General features: G+C 37.6%; 2 protein-coding genes across 2 annotated transcripts; both read left to right on the top strand.

The window, feature by feature from the left end:
- The first annotated feature begins 539 nt into the window (after positions 1 to 539).
- Positions 540 to 1,457, top strand: LOC111426485 (hydroxysteroid dehydrogenase-like protein 2). Its single transcript, XM_023061016.2, has 3 exons — positions 540 to 777; positions 831 to 1,046; positions 1,098 to 1,457. Exons 1-3 carry the CDS (start codon positions 683 to 685, stop codon positions 1,312 to 1,314), a joined length of 528 nt encoding a protein of 175 aa, XP_022916784.2. The 5' UTR covers positions 540 to 682; the 3' UTR covers positions 1,315 to 1,457.
- Positions 1,458 to 11,728: 10,271 nt separating this feature from the next.
- Positions 11,729 to 18,046, top strand: LOC139429795 (uncharacterized). Its single transcript, XM_071195994.1, has 2 exons — positions 11,729 to 11,786; positions 11,846 to 18,046. Exons 1-2 carry the CDS (start codon positions 11,729 to 11,731, stop codon positions 17,551 to 17,553), a joined length of 5,766 nt encoding a protein of 1,921 aa, XP_071052095.1. The 3' UTR covers positions 17,554 to 18,046.
- Positions 18,047 to 20,916: the final 2,870 nt, after the last annotated feature.

Here is a 20,916-nt window from a genome sequence, read left to right as displayed (position 1 = left end):
TTTTGATAAAGTAATTTTTAAAGTGTCAAATTGAAAAGTGGTTTTATTTTATAATTCCAATTTATTTAGGAAAAAAGAGAATGTTTTTAGGATCGATTTAAGTTTTTGAAAATCTCTTGAGAATTCATCAATTACGAAATCCTTCGAAAGCTCATTAAGTACCCGAAACCGAAGTAATATTTCTTAAAGTTGGAGTGACAGCGCGTTGCGCCGTTTTCCGGAGGGATTTTATTTGCATTTTCAGCTTTTTCCGGCCGTCGACTTCGTTGCTGAAAGCGTTCACGTAGCTTACAATCTCCCTACTTCAATATATCGACGGGGCGTGTTCCTTTTCCTTTTCCACTGACTGTATGGAAAAAAAGTCCGTAGGCAAATACAAATAGAATATAAGAATGTTACATTTCTGTATATGACACGCTTCCGATTTTACACCAAAAATAAATCTAAGTTATTGATTTAAGATAACTTTATCGGATTCAATTACATTTTATCATACAAAAATAAAATGTTGTATATCTTTATGTAAACGTAAACGATATGAATCAAACTGTTGGTCTAAATAAAACCCACTTGCCAAGTTATTAAACGCAACGATTGTACTTTAACCTTTATTCTCGAACCGCATATTTATATTGCAGCACAATCTCCACTAGATCGGTAGACAACACACGAATTTAATAAAATGTCTCTCGTGAAATTAAGCAGATCCCTTTTAAACAAAGGGATTAACAAGAATTTTAATGAAATATTAAGTGTGGGTGTGCAACAAAAAATTTCGTAAGCTAAATAATTCCTTTTTAAAACTTATTTTAACATATCCTTTGGGTTAGTTCTCAGAAATTTTCATCAAGCTTGCTTAAAACGCAGCCAAAAATCTTAAACATTCCTAAATGCGTCTTCATCCCTTTTATAAGCAACTATTCAACTGATAAAGGGAAAGTTGAAGTTTTATTTCAAACCGTCCAACAAAGTTTAACACCGGAATTGGTTAAAAAAGTTAATTCGATTTATCAATTTGATTTATCTGGTGACGAAAAAGGAAAATGGTAAATATAATCAAGTTAATTAATAGATAAATTAATTAATAAATGTTGTAGGTTCTTAGATTTGAAAGGTGAAACTGGAAAATATGGAAAAGGAGAGCCACCACAACCAGCCGATGTAACTCTAACAATGGACAGTAAGAATTTTTTGAAAATGTTCGATGGTAAACTAAAACCCACGACGGCTTACATGACGGGAAAATTGAAAATTAAAGGAAATTTGCAGGTTGCTCTAAAACTTGATAAGATTATGGGTGAACTTAAAAAATAAGTTTGAGTTTAGATAGAAATATAAATAATTTAGTTTCAAATTTAAATATAATTAAAAGAAAATAATAAAGGAATCTGTAATTTACAGGAAACTGTAAAACATTATATAAATAAAGAATTCAACATAACAAAATTTAAACTTAATCATCGTGAGTAATATTTAAAAAATCACTTTCGTTTTATTTTTGGTAACCAAGAAATTGTTATTCAGCGTTAGATGGTAGTATATTTTTATTGAACAAAAAGTAGAACTAACAGTACAAGTAAAACTAGAAAGATTTGGATTTAGTCTCTAAAGATGGCTAAATCCGAATGATTCTAGTTTTTGTTCAATGAAAAATATAGAATAATCCAATGCTGAATAGTAACTAAAACTAGAACTTGAAATTACCAAAAATTACATTCTGCTTCCAGAATGCTAGATATTGCGGGCAAAAGACTTCTAACTGCTTGGAAGAAGGATACACTACTTACTGCTTCCAGAATGGTAAATATTACTGGAACAGACTACTATCTACTTGGAAAGGCAAGATACTGTTTCCTAAAATTACCGTCTGCTTCCAGAATGGTAGATACTGCGGGGAAAAGTCTTCTAACTGTTTGAAAGAAATAGATATTATAAGTACGAAGGCTTTCACGGCCGGTGTGAATTAAACTAAGATTAGAACTAAAACTAGAACTAACACTAGAAACTTTCGGGTTTTGCCGTGCGTCTTTTAATAAAAGGTTTGACGTTTCGGATGCCATGTTGCAACCTTCTTCAGAAACTGGTTCGAAGTGACGAGATCAAAAATCGGTAACTATATATAAGTCGGAAAAAACTAATGTGACTAACTCTGTTCTGCTGGAATTCCTGTGGATTTGATCAGTTCCTTCATTTTTCTAACGATTTTGTCTGTGGGGTCCTTCTTGATCTTCCTGTAGGTAGCTGGGTCCAGTAGGTTCATCATTTTGTCGTCGTATTCTTTCCTGTCCATAACAACGGTTGCATTCCCCTTGTCAGCTGGTAACACGATTTTGAAGAAGAGCCAGTGGAAACCAAAACTATGGCTCCGATATGTGGATGACACGTTTGTGATATGGCAACATGGTCAAAAACGGCTCCAAAAGTTCTTGGATCACTTGAACTCTCAACATCCTATGATTAAGTTCACCATGGAAACAGAAACTGCCAAAAAACTACCTTTACTAGATGTGTTGGTCACCAGGACGACAAATGGAGATATAGAACTTGGTGTATACCGAAAGAAGACCCATACCAACAGGTATTTACAGGCATGTTCACATCATCATCCCCAACAGAAGAGGTCCGTGATCCGTACATTATTTCAGCGAGCAGCGAGACTATGCGAAGGAGAGAACTTGAAGAAGGAGCAACACTTTCTACGAGGCGTGCTGCAGAAGAATGGATTCACTTCGAGGGACATCAACCAGGCCATCAAGCAGCGAAAGCAGAAAGAGGACACGGTAAGTACAAAACCACTTGGATTTATCTGTCTTCCCTATGTTTCAGGTGTAACGGAACGAATTGCTAGGCACCTCAAGAAGAACGACATCTTAGTGCGGTACGGCACGGTCAGCAAAATTCGGAACACACTCCCGATAGCCAAGGACAAACTAACTCCATTAAAAGGAGTCTATCGACTATCGTGTAGTTGTGGGAAGGTTTATGTTGGCCAAACTGGGCGCAACGTTGAGTGCCGCATCAAGGAGCATGAGAGGGATGTAAGGCTGAAGAAGATCCAGCAGTCGGCGGTTGCACAAACAAAGGTGCTGGCTAGGGACAACAGATACTACCAAAGACTGACAAGAGAAGCCATAGAGATCCACCGACATAAAAATAACGTCAACAGAGAGGATGGCTGGGAGCTTAGCAGAACATGGAAGATGGTGGTGAACACAAAGACCTCTTCCCGCCTCACACCGGACGCGACGCAATTAGTTATTAATTAGTTTGTAATTAGCGTTAACTGATTATTAATTAGTTTTTTCCGACTTATATATAGTTACCGATTTTTGATCTCGTCACTTCGAACCAGTTTCTGAAGAAGGTTGCAACATGGCATCCGAAACGTCAAACCTTTTATTAAAAGACGCACGGCAAAACCCGAAAGTTTCTAGTGTTAGTTCTAATCTTAGTTTAAATAGATACTGTTTCGCAAAAAACTCCTTATTGCTTACAGAACGCTAAATACTGCTAGAAAAGGCTAATATCTACATGGCCAGGCGAGACACTTCTTCCAAATGACTAATTACTGCCTGGAAATAAGAGATATTCTTTCCAAAAAGCTACCTACTGCTTCCAGAATGCTAGACACTGCTGCAAAAACCAACTAGAAAGTTTGAACGTTACTAGAAAGAAGAATGAACGAGGTCCATTATATCGAGATTTTACTGTAATCAAAGTACTTCGTAAATTTACACCTAACCAGTTAAAGTTATATAACGAAAAGAAATTCACGGTGCTTAATACGGGGGCGGCATCGGTGCGGTTCTAAACAACCCCCGAGGGACCGAACACCACTACACATAAAGTAGTCGACACATAAAAACCTTTCGTTAGCGACGAAAAAGTAGTAAAACAAGCGGCACGTGCCCCGATCCTCATAAATAATCCTGGTCCGATTGTTGTCGCGGCCGCCTTTGATGCGTTACCCCGTCTCCGATCGCGTGACTGCCACGTGTCGTCATGAGTCAGGACCATAATTAATAGCTAAAAAGTTGCGCACCCCGACAGGAAACGGAAAAGCACTCTCTAGAGACTTCTTATCTCGGTTGTGTTCTAATTTCTGCATGGTTACACTTTAACTTGATTTTAATAAAAGGAAAAAAATTTAACATCTCTTTTGACTTTGCCTATGCACCCCATTGGAAAAAAGTTTCGTCGTAAAGAAGAAAAGTGTTAATAAAGGTACGGAAAAGGGAAAGTCGCACCATGTGTTTGGATATTGGAAGTGAGTGATTTAGTAGCGGCACATAAGGACATCATTGTTGCCACCCTGCTCCCGGAAAATGAACGCATCGATATTTTTTGCAAACACGTGTTGTTGGCACATCCGTTCTAACTGGTGATTTAGAAGTTAGAAGTGAGTCTCACATCAAAATGGATTTTAAAAATTAACACAGATTGGGGCTCGCCTTGGGGGGTGTCTCGCCTACGGGCATTTAATCGTACAGAAGACAAACCCCTTTTCAATCACTTCTGGTTCGTTCACAAACATCGGTAGGGGGTGACTCTTTGTACCACATTCTGTCTAGTCTGCAAATTGCTTTTTTAATTTTAGATGGAATCTTCATACGGTATCGATCGGTTTTCAACGTTTCTCCCTTAGTTAAATTAAAAATTATATGAAAACCGGATTTTTATTTTTTTAATTTTCGGATTTAGAGCTTCCGGGGATGGATGGTTTGGTCGTTTTGGTGATTCATGTCCGTTCATTAAGCCACTCTCGAACACAACGCACTCGAGAAGACGCCCTCTACATCATGTGCAATTAATTTTCTATCGCACACGTCCGCTGCAAGCTTCGTATTCATTAAGGGGATGTAAAAAAATTCTTTATTCAAATTCACTTCTATATTTAAATTTAATTCTTATTGGAGATAAATTAAATAATAATCTAAGATATAACTTGAAAGTAAAGAAGAAGAGGTATTCCTAAAACTTCCCGGACAATATTGTCCTTCGCAGATTGCATCCGGGGAGAGTTTTCTTCTCCCGATATTTCCTAAAGCCCTATCAGCAATTTAAGTTAACCGGTTTCCGGTCAACCGAGCCGAGGCCCTTTTTATTTATTTCCTCGCCGATTTTCGCTATCAGATCAATGTTTCCATTACCTGAGGGGGTCGACCTTTATCAACGAGACGGATGGCCTCGCGGGGTGCGGAATTAACCCGGAACGCGATAAGATTTTACGAAGAAACTTTAATCGATTTCAATTTTATACTTTTTTTTTTGTGTTCGCGAATTTCTACCGGCCATTTTCGTCTCCGGTTTCCTATAGAAATGCCCGCGGGACGTAACCCAGAAGCCGTGACTAACTCCCTGTCAGGAAACCCACATTTCCCACACTGACACCCCACCTATTGGACCTGAAACGATACAGATATCCTTTCGGTTTTAACTCCCATCAATTTCGAATCGCTTTACGTTTAATAGATGGATAACTAGGGATATTTTGTACTCGATAAAGTCATATTTACCTTGTTCTTTTATTAACCAAAAGTTTGAATATTTTCCTTGATTGGTTAGGTTAATCTCAAAATTACAATACTTTCGGAAAACACTTTTTTAAGGGTAATTAAAAGTCTAACGTTGTGGAAGCAGTAGATAGCCTTTTGGAAAGTATATCTCCTATTTCCAGGCAGTTATTAGTCATTTGTAAGCAGTATCTTGTTATTTAGCACTCTAGAAGCAGTAAGTAGTGTTTGGGAAACAGTATCTACTTCTTCCAAGCAGTTAGAAGTCTTTTGCCCGCAGTACCTACCATTCTGGAAGCAGACGGTAACTTTAGGAAACAGTATCTTGCTTTTCCAAATAGATAGTAGTCTTTTGCAGTAATATTTAGCGTTCTGGAAGCAATAAGTAGTCTTTGGGAAACAGTATATCCTTCTTCCAAGCAGTTAGAAGTCTTTGCCCGCAGTATCTAGTATTGTGGAAGCAGATAGTGGTTTTTGGTAATTTCAAGCAGTTGTTATAGTAGAAACCACGAGAGCTGGCAGTGACAGATCGCTTAAAAATGGTATGAATCAAGATATGGACGTACGACTTAGATTATTTCACCATATACATTTAAATGTAGGTTATGTTAGTAATGGAGGTTATATGTCAAACATTGTCAAAGATATTATTTAATGATTTTCCTTTCAAAGAAAACATTTTCGGCTTGTGAAAACACTAACAGATTCATGACAACGCTGACAAGACGTTTCGATTTGAAGTTATAATTATAGAGTTACATCCCTTAGAAGAACAGACGTACTTTTTCGACGTGGCCATTTGAATTGTACAGCAGACATATTAAACTAATGCTATCTCTTTCTAACACACATTACTCTCTAGCGGTTTGTGAACTACGTATGGCATTTGTAAGAGCGGAAAACGATGATTTACTGCCAGCTCTCGTGGCGTCAAGAGGGGTAGTTCTAGTTTTAGTTGCTATTGAGCATTGGATTGTTGTATATTTTGTCATTGAACAAAAACTAGAACTAACACTAGACCTAGAAATAATTATACTATTTATACTTTCTAGTTCTATTTCTAGTGTTAGTTCTAGTTTTGTACTAGCATTATCATTAAAACTAATACTATATCTAGAACTAGAAACATTCGGATTTAGCCGCACGTCTCTCAAGACGGCTAAACCCGAATGAATCTAGTTCTAGATCTTGTGACGTCTTCAAACACACGGCTAAACAAAAAACTTTCTAGTTCTAGGTCTAGTGTTAGTTCTAGTTTTAGACTAACACTAGACCTAGAATTAGAAAGTTTCGGGTTTACCCATGCCTCTTTAATCTTGTAATTAGACTACGTTAACTTGCCTCTTAAACTTTGAAGATTTCCGAATCGATTATTTAAATGGAAAAATGAGCAGGTGTTCGAGATTCACCCCCATTCAAATTTTTACTTGCGAACAAATCTCTTCTATTAAAGTTGATCTGTGAGGGACAGATGAAGTAAATCACCCCATTGTAGGTTATCCCACCAATTCGTCTTATATACCCCTATTTAAGCTAATTACTTTCACCCTTAAAGACTTAACCCTTACCCTTCGCAGAGGTTACTAATGGCTCCTTTTGTCTATTTACCACAAATCCCCCGTGGAAAGCAATCTTAAACGAGTCCTTTATAAAAAAAGCTGGCTGAGAAGCTCAAGGGATTCCATAATATATTCCTAGACGGTAATTGACAAGTTTGTCGGTCAGTTTGGGGCAACCTTCTCTGTATAATGCAGGGTCCCAGAATTGAGCTCTAAGTATTTATACCAACAAACGACGGTCCCGTTTGATTGGGTTAATTTTCTGCGACAAGTTCGGAGCAAGTCCCCGAAATTTGCCAACGGGAAACGAGGGGCTTAATATAGTATATAGTATTTCGAGACCCTTTTTGTCCGCAAGGAGTTCAACTGTCAAGGAAACGCGCCCAGTCACCGCTCTATTTTCTCCTTTGCAAACCGGTCAGTCTGAATTTAAATCGGCCAAGAAGAGGCCAGTCATCTTTCGGTAAAAAAGGGAGCGTGGAATAATGCGGGAATTAGAAGGTCAATAACACTGGGTGTTATTGATTTTGTAGCGGTCATGAAACTGACAGCCAAAACATCAATAACAGATATGATTGTTGTACATTTTGTAGTTATAGTATAATTACATTTTAACCTCATTACATTAATTTTAATTAATCCCTGATATTATTTACCTCAAGATGAATCTAATTGAAACCGGTATTCAAATTTATATTAATAAAATCCTCAGTAAGTAACGCTGTCAATTTTTTTTTGGTTAAACATCCTGATGAGGGTTATGGCATATAGTCTTGTATGCCTCACCGGCAAAGAGAAAATACTTACAAACTCGAAGAAAAACAAATCTAATGAAGAACTGGAGATGATCAATCAGGAAGGTTGGACTAGAGATCCAAGCTTTGAGTGGACACGATAATTAAATTGTTTTGTTTCTTGGTTAATCATATGTAAGGCGATCCAACAAGAACAAGGGTAGGTGATGGAAGTGGAAGAGAAAATAGAGCCCGCATTTACTTCATATCTAAGTGGTAGAAGATCAGGATGAGGAAATAGGAGATGGAGAGGACAAAAGATCCCTTTTGTCCCATTTGAGGAAGAGATGAAGGAAAGATGAGGAAGGGAAGATGAAAAGAAGAGGATAAAGGAGCCTGAAGAATGAAGAGGAATTCCAAGGCGGATTCAAGAAGAGAGGGGGAAGGATTTTAGTCGGTGGACGATCCCAACAGATTTGGTTCTTGATTACCTTGCTTTGGAGTTGGATTCGTTGCTTTGAGATGGGTTGGATTGCTTTAAAGTGGGATTGAGTTGACTTCAGGTTAGATTCGTTGTTTTGAGATGGGTTGGTTTGCTTTGGAATGAGAATATTTTAAGTTGATTTCTTTTGGTGCTGAATTAGCTTGCTTTGGAGTTGGACTGGATTATTTTTGGGGTTGGATTCGTTGCTTTGAGATGGGTTGGGTTGCTTTAAAGTAGAATTAGGTTGCTTTTAGGTTGCATCTGTAGCTTTGAGATGTGTTGGGTTACATTCAGGTTGGATTCGATGCTTGAGATAGGTTATGTTGCTTTGGAATGGGATTATTTTAAATTGACTTCTTTTGGAGCTGAATTAGCTTACTTTAGAGTGGGATTCGATTGCGATCAGGGTTGGATTCGTTGCTTGAGATGGGTTGGTTTGCTTTGGAATAGGATTATTTTAAGTTGACTTCTTTTGGTGCTGAATTAGCTTGCTTTGGAGTTGGATTGGATTGGTTGGATTCGTTGCTTTGAGATGGGTTGAGTTGCTTTAAAGTGGGATTGGGTTGCTTTCGGGTTAGATTCGTTGCTTTGAGATGGGTTGGTTTGCTATAGAATGGGATTATTTTAAGTTAATTGCTTTTAGTGCTGAATTAGCTTGCTTTGGAGTTGGACTAGATTGTTTTTGAGGTTGGATTCGTTGTTTTGAGATGGGTTGAGTTGCTTTTAGGTTGCATTTGTAGCTTTGAGATGTGTTGGGTTACGTTCAGGTTGGATTCGTTGCTTGATATGGGTTGGGTTGCTTTGGAATGTGATTATTTTAAGATGACTTCTTTTGGGGCTGAATTAGCTTACTTTAGAGTGGGATTGGATTACTTTCGGGTTAGATTCGTTGCTTGAGATGGCTTGGGTTGCTTTGGAATGGGATTATTTTAAGTTGACTTCTTTTGGTGCTGAATTAGCTTGCTTTGGAGTTGGACTGGATTGTTTTTGAGGTTGGATTTGTTGCTTTGAGATGTGTTGGGTAGCGTTCAGCTTGGATTTGTTGCTTTGAGATGTGTTGGGTAGCGTTCAGCTTGGATTTGTTGCTTTGAGATAGGTTGGGTTGCTTTGAAGTAGAATTAGGTTGCTTTTGGGTTAGATTCGTTGCTTGAGATGGGTTGGGTTGCTTTAAAATGGTATTAGGTGGTTTTGGAGTGGAATTGGCTTTCTTTCGGAATTCATTCGTTGCGTTAGGTAGGATTGGATTTGGATTATTTTATTTTTATTTTATTTTATTACACACACGGGGGTAGCAACAGGACACAGTCCCACATAAAAGCTACTCCACTATAATACATTTTGTATACAATACATTGTATGAACACAAAATTGACAATCGATCAATTGATAATGGCCTTAAGCATATGTGATCAAATCAATTCAAGGCAGAACTCAAGCCGCTGCAACGAGATAATGTACATAAAATCACACAACTGGTAGGGCGAGCACGGCATTACGAATAATTTGTTTGAAGTTGTGAGGCGTGACGGCGAATATGTCCAACCCAAGACGGTCCACTGTCCTCTCCATGCGAAGAATTGGGGAATTTCTATACGAATTTGTCCGGGCAGTCGGCGCATAGAACAGAAAGTCATAGCGCAGCCGACGAGGGGGAACATGCAGATCAATGCGTGAAAGAAGATAGAAAGAATCACAGTAACCTCTGACCAACCTGAACAGAAAGCAGGCATCACTGCAAGTTCTGCGCTGCTGAAGTGTGGGCACATGATACATTTGACAGGCAGATTCGTAATCTGTATAAGGATGCCGGAATTTATGCGAGAGATACTTCAGAAACCTTATCTGAATCCTCTCTATTCTGTTAATGTATGCGTCGTACTGAGGGTTCCAAGCTGTACTGCCGAACGATAAAATACTATTAACGAAAGCATTGTATAAAGAAATAATAGGTCTAGGGCAGCAAAACGATTCAGAAGAGCGCATTACAAATCCCAGCATCCTATTAGCTCTGGCCACCACTGCATCAACGTGTTGATCAAACAGTAGTTTGCTATCTAAAGTAATGCCCAGGTCTTTAATAGTGTCAACACGATCCAATAAGCATGCTCCGCACCGGTAATCAAATTTAAAGAACTGCTTTTTTCTCGTAAAAGTAACAATCCGACACTTCGATATGTTAAGTGACAAATTATTAATCTCACAAAAATCATAAAATCTGTTCAGGTCATTCTGAAGGTTAACACAGTCTGAAACAGCAGCAACAGAAGAAAATATTTTAATGTCGTCAGCATACATAAGACATCTTGAGGTAAGAAAAGACCTGGTGATGTCACCTATGTACACCGTAAACAAGAGCGGGCCCACATGACTACCCTGAGGCACTCCGGAAGACATGATAACAGGACCGGACAAATATCCGCCAACCCCAACCACCTGCGTGCGATTGGAGAGGTACGAAGCAAACCAGCTCAAAAGGACACCTGCGACACCAACGCGCTCCAACTTCAACAGTAATAAACAATGATCCAGTTTGTCAAAAGCTTTGCTAAAGTCAGTGTATATCGCATCTACTTGGATGTTTTTATCAATAGTCGAAAAAAGAAAGTCGGTATATTCTAACAAGTTGGTGTCCACAGATCGCCCCGGATAAAAACCGTGTTGCTCCGCACTCACAGAGGGCTTTATCTGAAAAAAATAGCCTGCTGTAAACCAATTTTTCAAAGATTTTTCCCATTATTGGTAAAATAGATATAGGACGGTAATTAGTTACAAGACCACGAACGGATTATGCTAAGTTTAACTTCCTTAAGGGATAAATTAAGTGGCTTTGGAGTTGGATTGAATTGTATTAGGCTTGTATTCGTTCTTTTGGGATGGATTACTTTGGAGTTGAACTACTTGGAACTAATTTCTTTTAGAGCTTGATTGTCTTGCATTTGAGTTGGTTTAGGGTGCTTTCGGGTTGGATTGAGTTGTATTAAGATTATATTCTTTCTTTTGAGGTTGGGTTAACTTGCTTTAATATTAAATTAGGTTGTAAATTTGATTTTGTGCTAATATGTATCAACCTTAAATTAAAATATATTGGGTTGACTTAATTTGGGATCTCGTATCTTTGAGCTAAGAATACAATAGGATAGTATTATTTCACTAAACCTCTTGAAAACTTTATAAAACATCAAATTGTCAAAGCAACCCCAAGGCAATACAATTAATTGTCATAATAATCGTATAAACGTCACAAAAATGCGTAATTTAAAATTTCAAGCTTTATCCAAATCGATTCACATCAAAAGGAGATTACGAAATCTATGGCACCGATTTAAAAAGGCAATTCGCAACGCGATTAAATCCCGGATAATCAACATGTTAATCATGCTCCCTTTCGACCCAGTTTGGTACTGCTCCATGATGGTCATCGTGATGGTCCAGTTCAATATGAACTTATTTTTCGCAGCCACCCAATTATGCGCCCCAATTTCAGGTTCAACTAATCGTGAGTCTTTTAATTTAATTCGATTCTTTTTCAAAATTAATTTAATCTTTTTATTGTAGAAGTTTTAAAAAGTTTCGATTACTTGTATGGTTACGACGTAATCGGAGTCTTTCTCGTTAAGATATTACGAGTGAAGAAGCCGCTAATTTCTTTGGCCGATCGGACTTATTTCGTGTTAACGATCGAAGCTTTCACGTTAATCCCGTTCGTTGATTTGGTCCCGACTTGGAGCTTTCTTTCGGGGTACAAGAAGATACATTGTTTGATTTTGTTGAAATATTTGATGCGGGTGATTAGGTCGCTATATTTTTTGCGCGTTTATTATTCTTTGTTGATTACCAAATCGATCGTGATTTGTATCGTTTTGGTGATGGGGATTTTTGCGTTTTCTTTGAGCTTAATCGCGTTTCATTGCAACTTTGAGAGTACCCACGACGAGATTTGCAATAACCCGTTTAAGATCGTCGTGATGGGGATTTCGGCGATTGGGTTGATTCCTTCGTTGAACGACGATACGAGTAGTGTTACTTGGAACTTTGCGGGATCGATTTTCGTGGTGACTTCGTTTGTTGTTTTGATAACGCCGTGTATCGTGCAAGTTATTTATACGGTGATTTCTTCGGGGATACTCAAGTTTAGTTATATCTTTTTGTACCGCTCGTTTCACCGCGTTCAAGAACTTTACGGGGTTCCCGTTTTGTTGCAGAATCAAACCACGAAATATTTTAATAAGATGTGGAAGTTTTGCGGGGGGTACAGTCAAGATACGAGCTTTTTTATCAAAGCCTGCCACCCGGCTCTAAGGAAAGAAATCCTTTTTGATGTCTCATTACCCGCGTTTCAACACTCAAAATTGTTCCACGACTTCGATATGTACGTGATGCTCCAATTATCCGATTTGATTAAGCAGCGATATTTGGTTAGCGGGGAATTTGTTTATAAAAAGGGGGAGATTAAGAATAAAATGGTGTACGTGGTGTCGGGGGTTATAAATTTGCTGTCGGAGATCGACGGGGAATCCCCGATTATTTCGCTAACGCACGGGACTTGTATCGGGGAGTTTTCTTTGATTGTGCCGTATCGCTCGAATAATTCGGTCCAATGCAAAACGTTTTGCGAGTTGCTCATTATTGAGAAGAAAGATTTTGTTAAGTTGATGAGGAAATTACGCGGGGTTGCGATTATTTTGAAATCGAGGATTAAAGAGAGGTTGATTGAGGCGAAAATTTTGAAAAATCGATCTGATGTGGCGAGTAAAAACTCGGAGAAGCTCCAAAATCAAAACAAATACACCATACAATGGATTAAATTTACGCTGCATAAGATAATGTCGATTAACGAGGATGCGAGGCGAAGACACGAGTTGCAAAATATCTATTTGTTGCATCAAACCGATGAAAGCGTTTTTAACTCGATGATTTTCACCGCGAACTACTTAGATATGTTGTGCATCGCCGAGCGGTACGACGAAGAAAGAAACACGATTTTCGTAAAAACGACCTTTCCTTATGTTTTCCAACCCGATGCGGTTATAATAATTCTATACAAGTATTTAGTGGCCGCAACCGCGATTTACGCCTGCTTATTAATCCCTTACATGGCGTTCATAGAGGTTGACCCAAAAAATTTCTTTTCCATCTACATCGTGACCCTAATTTACATAGGACACATTTATTTAAAGTTATCGACCGCTGTTATCAACAGAACGGGGGTTACCACAAAAATGAGGAAGATCTTTTTGTATCGGCTCAAAGAGGTGGAATTTTGGACCGATATGGGGGCCTCGATTCCTTTGGAGACTTTTACGTCGATCATTTTAACCGATTTAAACGCTCAAACCTCGGCTATGTTGCGATTAAACCGCTTATTAAAAATGTACACCCTCACCACGATGCTAAACGACTACGAAAAACAATTTAACGCAAACGTCGCGGTAATTAGCTTAATCAGATACACAATCCTCCAAGTTTACATCATTTATTTCGTTTATTGCGTCTTAATTTATATGGTTAAAGATACCAAATCGAATACTTTGTTGTATTGGACCACTTTAATGTCGGTGCTCGGGTTACCAATCGAAGGATATCATTTGCAATCCCACCATGAGATTTTTTTCGTGATTTTGAACGCTTTGTTTCAAATTTTCCAAATGATTAAAACGATTTTAGTGATCTCATCGATTCTTATTTCGCAATCTAATCGGGTTTATTCGCAACAATATTGCAACGACGTCATCACGAAATTGGATTTGATGAGAACCCCGAAAATTTATAAATTAAGAACGTCCGAGTATTTAAAACTCCAGTGCGAGGAAAATCTTGGGGTGAATCTCCGCTCGAATTTATTTTACCTCTCAAAAGTAACCCAACAACTACACAACGCAACAATCAACGCGATCACTTCGAGTATTTGGAAACATTTTGAGTTTTTTAACGAATTTTTGGGCGAAATCACCGATGAGATGTACTCGATTATGAGTGTTGAGACGTTACCTCCGAATGAAATCATCGTTTACAGCGGGGATTATTTCAAAAAATGTTACATCAAGTATTTCGGGATTATCGAGATTATCGATGAATTCGGGAACGTTTTGGGGCAAGAAGACGAAACGGAACATCGCGTGATTAATTTAGTTCCGGGATTATTAAACACGCCGACTTTGTTTACGATGCGAACAATCACCGTGAATCGATTCGTCGTTTTTAATCTCGAAGATTTAAGATTATCCATGCTTAAACACCCCGAATTAAACGAAATTTTAAATAAAACCATCTCAAAATGTTCCGATATCTCACAAGAATTAATTAAGTTACACAAAAATTCGGTTATTCCCCCGAAAGAGTTACCAAAAAAGAAACAATTTCATTCGTTCGGGTACAATTTTGTTCATGGGAGTCGAGAAGAATACGATTATTACGTCCCTTTTGATCGGCTTTACCCGTTTAGTACTCTTAGAGTGTTGTTTTTAAGGGTAACGATTTACCCCGATAGCAAATTTTTGATGATTTGGGAGATTTTTCGGTGCTTTTTCGCGATTTTCTCGGCGATTCTCTACATGATCCCGCCGATTCATTTAACCCCGTTTAAATTCGTGCTTATTTTATTAGACATAACCGCTTATGTTGATATTTACGTGAGAATGCACGTTTGTTTTTATAACCCCGATGGGATTTTAGTGACGCATCCCTTAATTACAGCAAAACATTATTTCTCGCACGGCTTTTTGATGGATTTATTAGGGGTTTTGCCGCTTAATTTCGCTTCGATGCCTTACGATAATGTGAGTTATTTCATGATGTACGGAAATCGGTTGTTGCAAATCCATCGATATCTAAGTTTTATGTATTTAAAGCAGGTTGATTCATTAACGGGGGTTCCCCCGATTTATATCATATCGTATCTCCCGATTTTGTTGGTGATTGGAAATTTTTTTGGGAGCCTCATAATCCACACCGAGTGCGATTTCGCGGTTTCTTCCTCAAATTTGCCCAAAAACATCTCATCCACCTGTATTGACCAATCCTTTGTGACAAATTATCTCGTTACACCCTTAACTCCCACGTTAGCCCAAGCAATCGGATTTTACATAGGAATCTCGTTTATAACATCAACGAATTGGCAAAATTTCGTGGTAATTCACAAAAACACCCAAATTCTCGTCCAAATTTCGGGGTTAATCGGGCAAACTTTATTAATTATAGCAACGGGGTACGTGATGACGCATTTCATGCACCGACACGGCCTCTTAATCGAGTACCAACACGCAATGAAGCAATTATTAGCCTTCATGAAACTATTAAACATCCCGAAAAATCTACAAAAACTCGCCATAACTTGTTGCGAAAACAAATTCGAGCTCTCCCAAGGAAAACCGCTTCAATACGTGATCAACAAACTCCACCACCCGATCCAAATCGACATCTTATTCGATCATTACGGAAAATTAGCGTATCAAACTTCACCGTTTAAATCAAAATCGATCTCTTTTTACAAAAACATCATCTCAATATCGAATTACGACGTTGTTGTTAAAGATGGATATGCTTTAACGATTAATGATGTAACAACGACTATCGACGTGATTATTCGAGGTAACGTCGATGTTATAGCTCCCGATGGGACTGTGTTAACCACGTTATCTTCCGGGTCAATAATCGGGAATTTAAAGAACACCGAAATGAGTCGCGCCAAAGTTAGCGTCCTCGCGAATTGCCACGTCGAATTAATCAGCGTAAAAAGTAGACAATTTCATTCGATTTTATCGAAATTTCCTACAACGAAAACCGAATTTGATACTCTCACCCTAAAACACACCTTTTACATCCCCGGTTTACTCAAAATCCTCGCCCCCGGGGAATTAGATGAAGATGAAATCAAAAAAAATATTCCTTGCGTTAAAACTTACAACCCCGACTCATTTTTGATTCGATTTTGGTTAACTTGTCAATTATTGTTGCCGTGTTATTTTGGGATTTTGTTGGATTTTTTTCAAATGAGTACTGGGAATCACAGTTATTGGATTATTTCTTGCCAATATTTTTGCGACGTCCTCTTCGCCGTTCATTTTATTTTGCGAAATCGGATTGCTTATATCAACGATAACGGGGTTTTGGTGCGTGACCCTAAAAAAATTAAAGCGAGAAATTACGAAAATAAATTTAAGTATTGGTTAACTTTTTGTAGTATTATCCCGTTTGATCTCCTCATTTTCTTATTGCCGATTGAAGCTGAGGTAATAAAAACCGTTTATAGTATATTTAGGATGAATCGTATGCTTCGACTTTCTTATATCGTCGAATTTTTCGATATTATGAATAGAAAATTAAAAATTAATCTTTACGTAATCAGATTTGCTTTTATATTTGTGTGGACGTCTTTGGTTTTGTGTGGAATGGCCGCGATTCTTGGAGTTTTAGCTTGTTGCTTAACTATTAATATGATACCCCACGTTTATTCTTGCAGTAAATTACACAGCATGGATGGCTATCAAATGGGTGTCCTTCATAGCAGGTTATTGTCGATCGTTACGTATAGTTTAACGTTAACCGCGCAATACTCCTACTCCCCGCAACACCCACTAATTATGATTATATTTGCCATAATGATGTTAATTAACCACAGCTTAAAAGCGATCATTTTCGGGCAAGTATTCTGCTCGATTGCAGAAGTTAACCAAATTCATTTAACGTTTAAAATGATTCGGCGACGATTAGAATTTTATTGCGTCTCTCAAGATTTGGACGCCGCTGTTATGTGGAGAATGTCCACGTACACCGACCTCCTCTGGTACCTTTACAAAGGTGTCCAATACCCATCACTCCTAGAAACCATGAATCCCTACATAAAAGACGTCGTTTTAGCTTCATGTTGCAACAAATTCTTTATGAATCACCCCATTTTCAAAGATTGCCACCAAGATTTTTTAAGGCAAATGATCAGTAAGGTCACTTTTCGGATGTCGTTCGATAACGGTTACCTTCAATTTAGGGATAACGTCGAGGACTCTTTGTTTTGTATCTTACAGGGGAAGGTTGAGGTTATTAGCGATATATTTAGAAATCAAGTTGTGGCTACTTTAGAAGTTGGGGAGTCGTTTGGTATCGTGCAAGGTGTTTATGAAAATACGACTTATAAATATAGTTATAGGTGTGTGGAAACTACCATTGTTATTGTTTTAAAGTATCAAGATTGGAGGCATTTGTTAACTTTTTTCCCGGCGTCGAAAGAACTTATTTATGAACGTGCCAAAAATTATCGCGGTTATTAATATGTATGTTTTTAGTAATAATAAATGTCTTGTACTCGCCTTAATTAGGCGAAATCACAGAAGTAATTAATGAATAATGTTGAGAAAAACGGGGTTTTCAAAAAAACACGTTAAAAATAAAAAGAGTGTGCGGAAAAGTGTCTAACACTAGATTAATTTGTTATAAAACTTCTATTACATGATAACTAACTTCAGGTTTAAAATTTCAACCTCAATTTTGACATATTTGTAATCTTCATTAAAAATCCTTTAAAATGAGTACAAACACGACATATTTATCTTCAATATTAATGAAGTTATGGTCAACTTCCGGTTAAGAATGTCAACGTCAATTTTGACATATTTGTAATCGTCGTGAAAAATCCGTTAAAATGAGTCCAAACATGATACGTTTAATTCTAATATTAATGGAGATATAAGCAATTTCCGGTTTGAAATGTCAATGTCATTTTGACATATTCATAATTTTCATAAAACGTCTTAATATTTGTCACAAAAACAAAAATATAATAAAAAAAAATCAAAAATTAAGGTTGGTATTAATATTTAAAAATTAAATTGCTAACTTCGGGTTTAATGTTTTTTATTCTAACTTTTTTGTTTTTCGAGATAAGTGCGTCGTGTTTGTACTCATTTTAAAGGTTTTTTAATGAAGATGACGAATATGTCAAAATTGACGTTGACATTTCAAACCGGAAGTGATTGTATTTCCATTAATATTATAGTTAAATATGTCGAGTTCGGACTCATTTTAAAGGATTTTTTATGAAGTTGACAAATATGTCAAAATTAAAACTTTTTGGAGATAAATGTGTCAAGTTTGGACTCACTTTAAAGGTTATTTCATGAAGATTACGAATATAATAATAAAATTAAAGTTGACATTAACAACTGAAAGTTTTTTTCACGACTAAACCTACTTCTCGTTCTAGTTGTACTTCAATAAAAATATACAACATAGTAACATCTTATGCATAGAACTAACACTATTCTGAACAAATCTGAATATTTCAAGTTCTAGTTTATAATTTTAAGTTTAATAACTTTAATAACTTCTAACTACCCCATCTTTTGCCCAACGAGTGTAAGCGTTTATACTGAAAGATTAATATATCAGAAAATATATTAAGCAGATGGTAAAAGATGTGCTAATTATAAGTGAAAATGATAAGGGATGGTTTTTGTAAGCCCGTAATATCGGGATTGTTGAATAATGTGAACCATTTATAAAATTTCTCTTGCAGTTCTCTCCGGAGCAAAAGCGAACTATACACATTCATTATGCTAATACAATGTCTCGCGGTCTGGTGAATGGGGCCCAGCCATTTTGGGGGGGAAACTTTTACGACATGCGCCAAGCTAAGAAACTGAACAATTTACATAAAGACTGTCGATATTAATTCAGGAAGAAAAGGGCGGTCGGTGTAATCTTGGAGAAAAGTTTGTTGTCTCTGTTACGAGGGGTAATAAATCACATTTTTCTCGGAATTAGAGCGAGGGTAAATTAAGTAAGATTTGGATGTTGCTTCATCCAATTCTCAAAGAGAAATTTTCGGGCGAAACCGCGCGCGGTCATAACTCATGAAACGTTATATTTTACGTTTCGTTTATTGCCCGTTTTAAGTACGTAGTATCCCACTCAATTTACCATCCTATTGTGCAGGGGGCTCACATAAAGTTGCCCCAACCGAGGCTCGCCGTAGCCGTAACGGTACGCCGGACGATTTAGTGCTTTTCGGCAAAGATACAACTAGAGAAATGACCTGTATTCTACGCCATTGTCGGAGGGGGTTTCGAATAAATACGGGGCATAAATTCTTTCCTACGTTTCTAGTCGTTTCAAGAAGATATTTATTTATACTATTTATAAATAAAACGAAAATTTACATTTTCAAAACAATTACTAATCAAAGAGGAGTTGGAAAATTCATAAATTCAGCTCAACGTTTGCCGTCGCTGTTAGCTCCAATGTACAAGTGACAAATGTCCCAGCGTTTGGCGACAACTGGCCCGTTGGATTCCGGTACACGGACCGTATGCCCAACGGCACCATTCTATTTAATGAATTGTATTAACTGCGAGGCTTTCCCGGTGTCTCGTCACCGGGCCCCCGGGAACCCCCGAAACGTTCCGGACCACCCTTTAATAGCCGTCGAGCAATTTCACGGAATCGTCTTCGTGTCACCCCCCTTACCAAAATAGAGACCCAAAAACAAATATATCCTATTTGTTTGCATATAAATGTACACCCAACAAACGTACAAATTAAAATAAATCAATTTATAACCTGTGTATAGAACTTAGTCGCAACAACGAGATCACAGCCTGTTTAATCCGCAGCAAATGCACGGTGCAATGTACGAGGAACGTTGGTCTTATTCATCAACGCCCGATCGTTATCCGTAATCCAGACGCGCACTAGAACTCAATGTAGCGTTGCGGTTTGGCCTAATCTATACGAGCGCCGCGATTTCTCGTTGACATGGGCACAAAAGTCAAATCTTCCACGATAATAATTCACTCGACCGAGGATCAACCCCAAAACCTGATTAAAACCACCATGCGTTCAGATAAATACTTCGGTTGACTAAATCTAACCCGAAAAAAAATTGTTGTTGTGTACGTGAAATGCTAATTCTATCTGAGGCGAAATAAATTGGGGTGTAGAGGAAATGGAAAGGGTGCGTACTGACCACTGGTTTGATATAGAGATATCCGGTTTGATGATTGAGGAAGTGGTCCCCTCGGTGCTTATCTTTGTATAAATATTCAAATTGAATGTGATCTCTTATTCAAAAATAAAATAGATCTCATCAAATTAAATTAAAATATAAATATTGTTAACATCATCATGTTTTACTCATACAGTTAACTAACTCCCTGTTAAATAACTCTATCAAATAAATAATACTCTGTTAACTAATCGTCTGTTAAGTAACCGCCTGTTAACTAACTTTTCGTTCAATAACCCTCTGTTAACTAACTCTCTGTTAATTAACCGTCTGTTAACTAATTCTCAGTTAACTAATTTCCAATTAACTCAACGAAGCTTTCTAAATGTCTTAAAAATTTGTTTTGACTATTAAATCACTGGAGTTGTATCAATTTTTGTTGATTTAAGTTTCCTCGAATCTTGATATAGCCAAGTTGGTGTTGGTTTGGATCAATTATTCTCCCTTACCTCTATTTTATTTATCATACGTGTTCACGTAGTTGTACAAGATATGCGTCGGTCACGTCTCGAAGGCCCGAGGGTGCATGGAACCCAAATCTTCCATTTATGACGGACCTGTTTAATATTGCAGGGCGATAGAGGGCTGCGCACTATCTTGATATGGCGTCCCAAGAGCAAACACGGTCCCT

This window comes from Onthophagus taurus, chromosome 5 (genome assembly GCF_036711975.1).
Source record: "Onthophagus taurus isolate NC chromosome 5, IU_Otau_3.0, whole genome shotgun sequence".
NCBI classification, from domain to species: Eukaryota; Metazoa; Arthropoda; class Insecta; order Coleoptera; family Scarabaeidae; genus Onthophagus; species Onthophagus taurus.
The sequence above is the reverse complement of the archived record's forward strand: the minus strand, read 5'-3'. Positions and strand labels throughout refer to the sequence as shown.

Bases quoted from the DNA above. Each gene is read 5' to 3' on its own strand.
- LOC111426485 (XM_023061016.2), top strand. From the start codon at position 683: ATGTCTCTCGTGAAATTAAGCAGATCCCTTTTAAACAAAGGGATTAAC. The intron at 778-830 runs GTAAGCTAAATA...CCTTTGGGTTAG, and splicing joins GGTGTGCAACAAAAAATTTC to TTCTCAGAAATTTTCATCAA. The intron at 1,047-1,097 runs GTAAATATAATC...TAAATGTTGTAG, and splicing joins GGTGACGAAAAAGGAAAATG to GTTCTTAGATTTGAAAGGTG.
- LOC139429795 (XM_071195994.1), top strand. From the start codon at position 11,729: ATGAACTTATTTTTCGCAGCCACCCAATTATGCGCCCCAATTTCAGGT. The intron at 11,787-11,845 runs GTGAGTCTTTTA...TTTTTATTGTAG, and splicing joins AATTTCAGGTTCAACTAATC to AAGTTTTAAAAAGTTTCGAT.